The following is a 12701-nucleotide window of genomic DNA, read 5'->3' as shown; positions in this document are numbered from 1 at the left end:
TTAAAGCTAATACATGCGACTCGGTAAAAACAGGCCAGTCTTGAGACCCAGTGGTGTAGGTGTTCTTAGTTCTTAAACTCAGATGTCTTGGTTTTGCTTTTTGTACCTGGTTGTACAACGGTTTTGTACTACGGTTTGGTCAATTAACCATCTGGGGTGGAGATTGACCAACAACCTTCTACTCTGTGATGGTGTGTTCCCACAGTTTCCTGGGCTTTGTTTGTTTCCCCACAGTCAGTGAACAAATAACAATGGCATGCTTCCGTTTTAGTTATTGTATGATGCACTTTTTATCAATTTTACTTTTAGGAGAAAATTTAACTTCTTTTAGTTATTTAACGTATGTGTACTATTTCACTGTCTTCTTGACCCTGAGATTTCCTCTTATAAGCTGATTTGCTATGTTCTATTGATAGATTTTTTTTTTAATGTCATCCTTGACCTTTCCTCTTTCAGAATGTGAGGATGTATTCATTTCTCTGCATAGACTCACACACAGTGCGAGAGTTCTCACTTGGGAATCTGGAGTAGCTGCACCACAGTGTTACTAGTATAATGATGAATTAGTTACATATTGTGATGATGGATGATTGTTACTTCCAGGAGGCTGAGAGTAGGGTGCTGGTGTGGTTTTGAGAGCCGTGTGGGTTGAAGAAGGCACCGTGTTGAGGTTGAGGAAAATCCTGGACAGTTTAATTTCAAATATAAAAATATAAAAATTTAGATAACATTTCCTTGGCTTCTGGCCTGATTCTCTCTCTCCCTCTCTCTCTCTCTCTCTCTCTCTCTCTCTCTCTCTCTCTCTCTCTCTCTCTGCCTCCCCCTCTTTTTTCTTCCCCCTCTCTCCCTTCATCACTTCCTTCTTCTCTCTCCCTCCCCTACCTTCCTTCTTCCAGCCCTCGTGTGTGTGTGTGTGTGTGTGTGTGTGTGTGTGTGTGTGTGTTCTGCTGTGGTTCGTTAACTTTTATATCTGTAAAGAAATATTTATCTGCTCATGGAGATAATAGGGACACCTTGAAATTCCTTAGGAAAACATACTAACTTTTTCTGTGCTAGCAGAGTTACGTGAATTAGGAAAGTGGTTGTCTTACCAGGCCATGGTCTTATATCTTATATGGCTTTAACAGCTGAATTGGGGTGGGGCTCTGCCAAGATATGGATGGCAGTGGAAGAATGTTACAGGAGGGACTAGTAATAGCATGGATTCAGAGAATGGAATTAGGCCACTCAGTCAGCATGTTGCAGTGTGGCCTAGTGTGAAATGTTCACCTCCCAAATATGAGGTCCTGAATTACATATCTCCTTGATTCAGACATCTGTTTGTGTTTCCTGACACTGAGCTGTGTTCCCCCTGCAAATGCAGAGGTGGTGTGGTCCAGCCCAAGATGGTCGAGAAAATAGGAACTCAACAGCAAGTAGTACTTGGAGATTGCATTGAATCAAGCTTGGTTTGGTATTGTATTTGTAATTGTTTTGAAGTGACTTGAGAAACCTGCATAATCCACAGGCATGAAAATAACCCTGGTCACTGTGGCCTACCCCACCTCTGACAAATGATTGTTTCATGGAATACGTTGGCATTTCAGTGATTTTCTTGAAGGCGTTTAATTGAGTTAGATACAGTGCTGTCTTATCCTGCATTAACCTGTTAAATGGTCCTTCAACTCCACAGGCCCCATATGTGCTGAGAAATGAGATTCTCCACATCAGCAAAGGAGAGCGGGCAGCCATCACCACTCAGCTGCTTGACATTCGGGATGATGACAACCCACAGGATGTGGTGGTGACCGTGCTTGATCCTCCACTGCATGGCCAATTGCTCCAAATGCTTCCAGCTCCCGGGGCCCCCATCTATGAGTTCCATCTGGATGAACTGTCCAGGGGCCTCCTTCTCTATGCTCACGATGGCTCAGACAGCACATCTGATGTTGTAGTCTTGCAAGCCAATGATGGACACTCCTTCCAAAATATACTGTTTCGTGTGAAGAATGTGCCCAAGGTAGGTGTCATCCTTGGGGTTACAGTTTTCCTGTGTCTACCTGTGAAGGTTTTCTCTTGGAACTATTTGGCACTGCTCATAAAGTTAGGCTATGATGGCTTACTCATTTATCTGTTCCATCAGTCTGTTACATGGGTGCTTATAATGTTGCCCTAGGAAGGGCAACATCTGAATTTCATATGTGTGCTAACTTGTTGCTGCTGAACAGTGATGGAGGCATGAGGGAGGGGATGTTTGGGGGGGCTGACAGTGCAGCAGAGTTGGCAGGTGTTCGCTTTGTAGTTAATCTTAATTATCACCTTCTCATGGTCTCCTGTGGAAATTAGGTTCGGTTCTAGTGACATGGAGTCTAGACAGACACAGCAAGTTTTCTTCCTCCTTGGTTTGCTTCCAAAGCCTGGAGTGGGTTTCAGTGCAGCCCTTACCAGCCACTCTTTTGTAAATCTGTGTTTACAGCTCACCTCCTCCCAGTGTTGCACAATTTTGTACGGGATGACATAGAATGAAAGGGCATTCCTAGGAATTTTCCTGCTTTGACAACCAAAACAAAACAAAGAACAATGGAATTTATTTCATAAGGGAGACACAAGGCACAGATTTTGGATTCCCCACAGGCCTTACATCTTGTGAGTCCTGTAGGGAGTTCCTGGGACTGTTGCTGATTCCCGAGAAGTGAGTTTAGGAGTGCCCTTTCTCCCTCCACGTTCCCATCCTACCCTCTCCTCTAGTACTCTGGTTCTCTAGCCAGGCTGTGATGTGTAACCATGCATCAGAACTGTCACACTTGTACCTGAGCATTGTCAGAGTATGCTAATAATAAATTAGGCATTTTCATGATTATAGCACACAAATATCCACTGCTTTTCCTTTTAGGACTTAAAAATCTTTCTTTATACCCTTTTTCTGGGTCTTTTTATCCTGCCCTGCTACAAGGTTGGAGTGTGGGTTATATAGCCTCATTACTTCTAAAGGAAATATACCATGAGTAGAAAGGTTTTATGTTTGGTTGGTTTTTTAACATTTACTGGACACTAAAACTTGATGTGAATTGTTCCTTTGAATCTTTCCATTCGTTCTGCGGTGTTTGTACAATTATCTCTAATTTACCGAAGGAGGAAACTAAAACAAAAAGGTATAGAAATATTCATTCTCACTAAGGTCTTTAGCACTGGAGATAACATTTCAAGTGTGACTGTCTCCCACTCAGTCAGGAGGCTTTCTTCACACTGGCCTCTAGTTTTCAATATTTTAAGCGCATGGAGTCTCATTCTCTTGATGGATTCAATGAAAACAAAAATCTATTCTTCTCTGTGCCCTTTCCAAGCAAGTGGGACCCCATACTTTCTGGAATCTTCCCTCTGGATTTACCAGAGCTTATTACTAGAGAGGCTATTTATAATCATAGGTCTACTGGGCCCAGGAAACAAAACTGGTGTGTTACAGTGTCTGGTGGATGTGTAGTCAGATGCAATTGCTTTTATTCTAAGAGCTGTTTCTGGAGATGGGTCTGTGAATTCCTCCTCTGAGGCTGCCTATGTGTTAATTCTGGAGAAGAACCAGATACTGGCTGGTATCTAGTTGGTGGTTCTAATGGATGGACAAGGATGTTGTAAATCCTTATGAACAGATATACAAGTAAGTCCCTATATCATTCAATGGAGAAGTTAGCCTGTTTTTCTAGTCCTTCTCTGATGTAGGAATAGAAGGGAAGCTTTGAGAGAGGAAGTATTGATTCAGTTTTACTCTGGCATGTTTTATGTTTTTGTTGGACTGGTGATTGTAATGATGTAATGGCTTAAGCAACACAGCTGGATATGTCTCTGTCTCCTAGATGGTCAGTGCCAGGTGCAAAATGCTCAGGGCCCCTCTGCTCATGCTGGTGTGGCAAAGCAACAGAACTGTGAATTCAGCCCTGTTTTTCAAGTTGTATACTACTTCACCCAATCTTGGCCTGGCAGTGGATAAATTCCAGGAGGATACTGAGCTACTGTGGGGAAAATAGAGTCAGGAATTATGTCGAAACATGATTTACTGGGGCAGGAGGTAAAAAGGGGGAGGTGGAGATTCAAAAGTAATAAAGAATGTTCTGACCAAGTTTTTGTTAATTGGGTTAATTAGGTAGCTCTTCAGCCACAAGCCGACTAGAGATAGATGCTTAGGAGAAAATTCCATATCTTGTAAGGACTACATTGTGGATTCAGCTCTGTGGTAGATGACTCTTCTGCTGGGTTTTCAAGGGATTACCTACTTTTCCATTAATTACATACCTCTGGGACCCTTGCCTTCTCTCCACATTGGCAACCAGTTTGATAACCTTGCTGACCTCCTTTCTTGTTTGAATAGCTCTTTTCTGCAGCTGGCTAATGCTTTAATGTTAAAAATTCCCCAAATGTTTTAGTTAGACCTAGGTAGAAGCCTGTCTTTGAGAGTCCTTTCTGGTGTGGCGTTACCTGTGTGCAGCTGAAAATGCCCTATTGTATTTCCTTCAACTTCACTCATGTTTCTTACTGGTACTGTTATAGGGACACAGTTAATACAATTATTCATGTGAATTTTAAATGTCAGTAGTGTAAAAAAATGTTTAATATACAAGTAAGCATGTCCAAATCCCTTCGGAATATCTGTTTTCCTTTTTGTGGGAGGAGCTGTTTTGCTTGTTCATGCCATTGTCTCATAAGACACACACTGAGAAAATTTGACTGACTTAAATACTGGATTCTACACCAAGCAAAGGCTGTATGCGCCTGACTTGACAGAGTGAGCATCTGAGCCCTTGGCGACACAAAAAGCCATGCCAGTTAGCTTCTGCTTACTCACTCGTCTCGTGCCTTCTACACCTCATTTCTTCCCTTGAGTCAATAATGTCTAGCACCATCACAATGTTAAATCTATGATATAAATGAGTCTGTGAAAAGGAAGGTGTATTTTTTTATTAATTTATTTTATTTTATATAACAAAGTCCAATTAAATGAAAACAAACATTTATACACAATATTTGGAAATTTGAGCGTTGTTTTTCCAAACTACTTCCTGCTGGTAAGGGGCGCTGTCTTGGGGGATTTGAAGAAGATTCAGAAATCCTGGCTGTAGTCTGTAAAGCTGCTTTGTCCAGCTGTTTTGAATGTAGGATCACCTTGTACTCTGTTTCAGGCGGTCTGGCGTGATCAAACCACATTAGTCTGGAAGGAATCCACATCTTTTCATTTTCTGTGGAAACAAAAATAGAAATCATTTTCCCCAGTAACTTGTCCTTCAACTTAAATTTTTGGGTCAAAGCATTTTTTTTTAATTTAATTTATTATTTTACAAGGAAGGTGTATTCTTACAGAATAAATCAAGAAGAAGAAGAAGAAGAAGAAGAAGAAGAAAAAAAAAAGACTATCCAGCTAGCCATTTACTAAACAGTAGAGTTTTGAAAACTTTGATCTGGAATATTTGGGCCCAGAATTGGGCTATGGTGTCATTTGAGCTAAAGTTCTATTATTTATGACTTAAGTTTCATTTTGGGGGGCATGTATTTTGTTTTAAAGGATGGAGGCTTCTGCTTTTACTATGGTTCACAACATTAATGTTTTTATTCATAATATAACATGTAATGGCTAAATTTTATTACCAGCATTTTTATGCCTATTGTTCTATGAAATGAATTAGAAGAACTATTTAATTTAAAGCACTCTTTTAACCATGTCCTCAATTTTACTCATTGGAATTTCATTGCCTGCTAATGTACTCTGAGGGATACATAAAACATCAGAGGGCAGGATTGTTCAACTAGTAAAATAACTAATTTATTGTGTGGTTGGGGATACTTAATGGATAAAAGCTATAAGGAGAAAAGTAAATTCCAAATGTCAACAATAAGGGGGAAATTACAGTGATTTGGCTTTTCTAGATATTAGCGATAGAAAAGACAATATGCAGTTTTCCATTCATCTCTTATTGAATATTCCCAGTTCATTTCCTAAAAGAAAACAATAAAAAACAGCATGATAAAAATGAATGGGAAGGTTAGTACTTCTTTTTCAAAATAATGAATGAAAATGAAAGACCCTGTATTTAATATTTATAATGTGACAAATTTGGAGCTGTGAACAGAGAAGCCACCACCACTTCAGAGTCAGACATCATCACTTCCCAAGGTCTTTTGTGGATCTCTAGCTTATCATTAGATCTTAGCAACACTAAGCAATCAATGCAACATCTGTAACCATGGGCTGCACTGTGTAGATTTTCAGAAATGACTTGGTTTGTTGAACTGAAGCTTCACACCAGTTGACCATTAACTTCCATTTTCCATGTTTCTTGCCCCTGTCTGTTCCCATTCTGCTTTCCTTGTGAATCTGACTGTTTTAGATTTCACATGTAAGTGAGATTGCACAGCTTTTGTCTTCTTCCTGTGTCCACCTTATTTCTTTTAGCTGAATGTCTTCTAAATCCCTCCACGTTGTCATAGTTACAGGGTTCCCTCCTTTATATAATTAATGGCTGAATAATATCCCATTTTCCTTTGTGATTTGGTGACTGGGGGACTTAGAGGCCTTGACCCTTATTTTAAAATCTTATTCCAGTCATTGCAAGCAGTGTGTGTGTGTGTGTGTGTGTGTGTGTATGCTTGCACACATTCACATGTCAAGTATTCTACAGGGAATAGTGGTATATAAGAGACCACATTTTTCATGAGTGCTTCCAACCTGCTATTGATTGAGTCCATGGATTTAGACCTTTAGGAACCTTTAGGAACAATCTGTACTTGGCTCTGTAGGTGAGTTTTATGTTGCTATTTAACACCCTTTCATGAGCATTTGAAGAACTCCAGCATTTCTGGTCAGACAGGCCAAGCTGTGGTCAACAATACTAGCTTTGGTTTGTTCAGAAAGTTTTCTTTCATTTATGAGTGACAGCTTTGGAAGTGACTTATTCTTGGGTTGCTGTTTTATCTTTCATTGTTTAGTTGTATTATTCCATACATACAAAGTCTGTGCTGTGTAATGCAGTGGTCATCATGTGGGGTTTCTGTTAATTGTGAAAACTTGATCAGCAAGGGAATACTTGTTCAGGTTCAATTTGCTTTGAGTCTCTGAATGTCAGTGACTTGGGTGAGCATTTCCCACCTCAGATCATTCTTTCTGTACACAAGGCTTTGTTCCTTACACCTTTGCTTTTTCTTCTTTCTATTCCTCAGACTGAATGGTTCCAAATGACCTGTTTACAGCTCACAGATTCTTTTGTATCTTTCAATAGGGTTTTCTGTTGAAGCTCTCTTGAGTATTTAATTTCATACATTGTATTATTTAGCTCCTGCTAATTTTTGTAATGGTTGTTGGCTTTGGTAGGCTTTCATTGTTTGCATATTACTCCGCTGATTTCATTGTGTTTAGTTTGCTGTCTGTGTCCACCTGTTACGTGTGCTTCTTTGATAGTATTGGTTTGCATTCTTTGTCAGTGCAGTTCATAGACCTCCATTTCTTTAGAGCCAGGCCTTATAGCTTGATTTTCTCCTTTTAGTGATATTGTGCTTCTTTAATTATCTTTCCTGTGTTCCTTGAAATTGTGCATTGCTGATTGCATTCGAACAAGCAGTTACCTCTAGTCTTTTCTGTTTGGCTTCCTGAGAAAAAGACTTGACACTCAGTTGCAGCTACAGGTTTTAGAATTCTTTAAAAATGATTCTGCACATGCCAGTTTTATTTCTTTTGATCGCTCTTTATGGGGAAGTTTGAGAGTTTTAGGTCTTCTCTCAAAACTATAGAGCCAAGCTTTGTGCTGAAAGCCTCCATTCTCCCTATGACAGTGCCCCAATGTGTTCAAGGCTACCCATTGGCTACCTATTGGCTGTGTTCTGTCTGAGTCTCATGTGCACTGTCTACGAGACATAGAACTGCTGTGAAAGGGGCTGTGTGGAGTCCTGCCAGTGCTTATTGTCTAGCTGGGGGTGTGTCTTAGTTACTTTTCTATTGCTATGATGCGATCCTGTGACCAAGAAAACTTACAGAGGAAAGGGTTTCAGAGTGTAAATCCATACCATTGTGGTAGTTAGAATAACAATGATACTGTTTAAAGGAGTCCGAGGTCTGGCTTTATTGAAGGAAGAGTGTCACTAGGAGTGGACTTTGAGATTTCAAATGCTCACAGTAGGTTCAACCCCCGCCCCCCACCCCCACCCCCACCACACACACACACACACACACACACACACACACACACACACACACACACACACACACACACCTATGGACCAGGAAGTAGCTCTCAGGATGAACTTCTCCAACACCATGCCTTCTCCTACTGTGACAATAACCTCTGAAACCTCTGAAACTGTAAGCCAGCCCCAGTTAAATGTTTCCTTTTTAAAGTATGGCCTTGGTCCTGGTGTCTCTTTACAGCAACAGAACAGTGACTAAAGCAGCCATCATGGTGAGGAACAGGACAGGCAGCAAGCAAGTATAGCGTTGGAGCAGTTGTCAAGAGCTTACATCCTGTCCACAAACACAAGGCAGAGAGAGCTTTTTGAGAATGGCATGGGCTTTTGAAACCTCAGATCCAGCCCCCAGTAATAGACCTTCTTCAATAAGGCCATACCTTCTGATCCTTCCCAAACAGTTTCATCAATGGGGATCATTACCATTTAAATTTAACAGGGACACCACAATTAGAATGTTTTGCCAGGTCCATGGACCTGGATCTTGATGAGTTTTATGAGCTGGTTACTATGGCTTTCTGCTGTTTGTTGAGCTCCACAAATTTATTATTGAAAACCCCACTTCCTTTCCCTGCTCCTAGAAATCCCAGAATGTTTAGCTCGTTCAAGATTTGGACTGTAGGCACTCTATCATGAAGCAGAGGATTCTCGTGTTTCTGCTGTGGGAGAAGTTAGATAGATAGTCTCTTTCCAAGCAATAAAATATTTTGTCTTGGAGAAAGATGATATGGGCAAAATAAGTTTTCCTTCTCTTCTTCAACTCATCTATTCTATTCCATCAAGGTACTGGAACCTCTTGGTTGGACTCCAGGATTCCTGTCAAAGTACTCTCTTTTGTGGGTAGTTGTTAAAATTAGAGTTTCTGTGGGAGCTTGAAGACTGGGACCTGAGGTCAAGAATTATGTCTTATTCCTTGTAATTGTTTGTCTCTTCTTAACTTCTGAAATGAATGATTGAAAAATGGAGAGACATCCCGAATATTGCAATCTGACCTGGGCTGTACTTCTCATGAATTGGCATGCCTACATGTCTTCTAGGCCATTTGAAAAGGGAATATTCAGTCTTATTCAGCAGATGTAGTATAGGACCTGAGATTTTTGGTTTTTCTTGTTGTTGTGTTTTGTTGTTGTTGTGTTTTTGTCTTTTTAACATCCTAATACATTGGTTTCCAGGTGCTACTAGAAGAGCACACTGTTCTGAACATTGACTTGCAAGCTACACTATCCCCTAAATGGTCGCAGTGTTCCCAGGAGGCAGAGAGAATTGCAATGATTAAGTGTGATGGAGATCAAGACACAACAGAGAGCTGTCTGTGGCATGTGTGCCGAGGTCACAGTACTTACTGGCTTGGAATATGAAAGCTACACTGCCTGATTAGTCCACTAATATGGATATTGGTGCATAATTGATCTCTACAACCAAAGTCAAAGTTGACTAAGCTGCTTCTATTAGAAAGATATCTAGCAATTAGAAGCCCCAGGCCCAAGTGTATCATAATATCTGAAACTGTTGCAGTCTCAGAATTTTGTCACATAAATAGTATTTTAGATACATTTTTCACTTTCCTGTAAATATTCTGTAGCCATATTTAGAGGGGAAAGTTCTTTGAAATTTTGCCACTGAACATCAACCAAATTAGGAAGGACTCTTTTCCTGTTCTCCTAGATACCATTTGACTCCATTTTGGGGGGGGGGTGTGGGGGTGGTAGAAGTAGCCTTGACTACCTTCTTGGGGTAAACTATGCAAGCGTCAAGTAACTGCAGAACAATCACACCTCCTCTTCTGAGAAGTACCACCCTGAGAGGGTGTTTGCTCTGTTGTTTAGTGATGTATTTGAAAGAAACAGTAATTTTGAAAGCCATGCCTTCCAAACTACCCAGTTTAAAAAATACTGGGCTCTCTGGTTTTCGAAGTATGTAAAAAAAACTGTGAATAGAGCACAGGCAGCCTCGCTCATCTTATTCTTGGGAAAATGTCAGTTGTTAGGCTTAGAAAGAAGGTGCACACCAGTAAATCAGGGCTGGCAGAGCACTGTGATGGCGTTGGCTTCGATAAGTGCAACAGTTGCCCTCCCTGGGGTGTTAAACAGGATGCTCCCAGCTATTGCAGCCTCACTTCCCATCAGTCCTGTGGCCTGCGGACCTCTTTAGTGGAATTTTACTCTTCTTCCCTTTGCATTACCCCCTTGCAAGCCTCCATCTTCTTTTCCCTGAGCCTTTGCACGAATTTTGTGTCAAATGTTTTCTATGACTCATCCAGTGTTAGTCACTGCAGTTTCTTGGCCTTGGACTCCATCTTTCTAACACAGACCGATCATCTTATTATTGTGTTTATCCCATTGACTTTTCTAAATGTTCTTGTTTCCTTCCCCATGTCTGGAAGTTAAAGCAAGACTGCAGCATAGCTGATCTTACTTCTCCTAGTCTTCCTTAGGATGCTGTCGCCTTTGATCCCACTTTTCCTAGGTACCTGAGTTCTACTGGTGGCAAGCATTTGGGCATTTTGTTATGTGCATGGCATATTGTCTCCATCTTTGACTCTTCTTAATAAACTAGTTCCTGTGCCTAGAGTCTGTTGCATCACTTTTCTTCTCAGAAAGCTAGTGCTTTTGGTACTTTCTTTGGAAAGTTTTCCTGAGACCTCCTTCCTCTCTTCCTGACACTCCCTCCTCAAGTTTCTTATAGTATACCATTGTGAAGCATGTCATTCTTCCTGTCTCCTCCACAAGGCTACATGCCCTGCAGTTGGGATATTTCTAGATACTTCACTCTAGAGAAGGAGCTGACATAGAGTATGTGCTTACATAATCACTCATAAATCATATGCAGTGGATGAGGACCAAAAGACAGGCAGGAAGACAAATAAAGAAATGGAGAGGCTTTAGTGTCCTGAATGATGGGAGTCACTTATTGAAGATACATGAGAAGCAAAGACAGAATATGAGCACATTTAAGTATGTACAGGCATATGAACACAGCCACACAGAGTCTACATGTGGCCCACGGTGTAACTGCACTGGGATTCTCTTCCTTGTTTGATACTCTCTAGCAACAATCCACCCCTATGACTTGCATTTTTGAGCAGCCATTTTTCTGAATATGCATGGATCCATTGCTGTCCTTTACTTTCATTCCAGAATGATGGAGCCCTGCAGCTTGTGACTAACTCTATGGTGTGGGTTCCAGAAGGCGGGATGCTGAAGATCACCAATCGAATCTTGCAGGCTCAAGCTCCAGGTGTCCACGCCGAGGACATCATCTACAAGATCACGCATGACCACCCCCGGTTTGGTAATGGTCTCTTTGATGTAGTTTCATTTTGCATCAGAGGTTAGGTCTTGGTGTTGCGCTGTTCCATGCAACAAGGTTGTGACTCAGATAATCTGAGCTTTCTCAGCCTTCACACGCCTCACTGAGGGACAGAGTGATCGTGATAGCTGTCACTCTGTCTACCCTTGTGACTATCAAGTGATCATGATAGCTGTAACACTCCCCTTGTGAGTACCTCATCAGTGCATTGTATATAATACCTAAGATAGTAACTTGTTTTATGTAATTTTATTTTCACATGACATTAGGGTGTGGCAGCTTTCTGATAACCACCTATCCACCATGTGTTGTGTGAATTTCACGGACCAGGCTCACAAATGCTACTTTTATCCTCTCAGACCCATCTATAGACTCTCTAGTTTTTATTTTTAAAATGTATTCCATTTATTTAGTGTGTGCATGCAAGAGCGCATCTGTGTCCATGAGAGCACATATGTGCCCATGCATACCTACCATGCTGTTAGAGGACAACTTATGGGAGTTTGATCTCTCTTTCTGCCATGTGCATCCCAGGGTCAAACTTCAGTTGTCAGACTATCAGATTCAGTAGCAAGCTCTTTCACCCACTGAGCCATAATACCAGCCCATGCTCTTAATAAGTGTTAAAAGAAATAGCACAGAACTATTCTTCAATAATAACCATTATTACTTTTCCAAGAAAAATAATTCATGTGATAATCTAAGGTATCCCTGTTGATGTCGACTAGAAGTGCAGTTTAGCAAGAGTTATGCTGAGATATTACTCATAAGTGACTCCCAAAGAATGAAGTGATGTACCAAAGTGCTGGAAACACAAGCAATCTTTGCACTTACACGGAGGCGAGGGGACAGTGTCCTGTGCCAGCCCCATCACATGCTCTCTAACCTGGTACTCACAGTTTTTGGCTAGGATGGCAGCCAGCAAGCCTCAAAGATCTAACTACCTCCACTCCTGCAGTGCTGGGGTTACAGATAACCACAAGACTGTGCCTAGCTTGTTTACATGATGTTGGGATTTGAACTTGGGTCTTCATGCTTGAGCAGCAAGCCACCTCCCCAGCCCTTGACTAATATTTTTGAAGAGAACTGTGCATATAGTTGTGAACTATTGCTTTACTTGGGTAGTTTCTCATTTCAGGGTTAGGGTTTGCTTTTTCTTCTTTTGATGTATTGTTTTGGGGATACATGATATT

The 12701-nt window shown here is 41.0% G+C and overlaps 1 protein-coding gene across 1 annotated transcript in view; it reads left to right on the top strand.

The window, feature by feature from the left end:
• Fras1 (Fraser extracellular matrix complex subunit 1) overlaps positions 1 to 12701 on the top strand; it is a 245647-nt gene that overhangs the window by 120972 nt on the left and 111974 nt on the right. Inside the window, exons 28-29 of the mRNA XM_051198572.1 lie at positions 1673 to 1999; positions 11337 to 11490. Coding sequence (XP_051054529.1) covers positions 1673 to 1999; positions 11337 to 11490 — 481 coding nt within the window. The remainder of the gene's footprint in view (positions 1 to 1672; positions 2000 to 11336; positions 11491 to 12701) is intronic.

The sequence above is a fragment of the Phodopus roborovskii genome, unplaced genomic scaffold, assembly GCF_943737965.1.
Source record: "Phodopus roborovskii unplaced genomic scaffold, PHOROB, whole genome shotgun sequence".
NCBI classification, from domain to species: Eukaryota; Metazoa; Chordata; class Mammalia; order Rodentia; family Cricetidae; genus Phodopus; species Phodopus roborovskii.
Note: the sequence above shows the minus strand (reverse complement) of the source record. Positions and strands in the feature narration are given on the sequence as shown.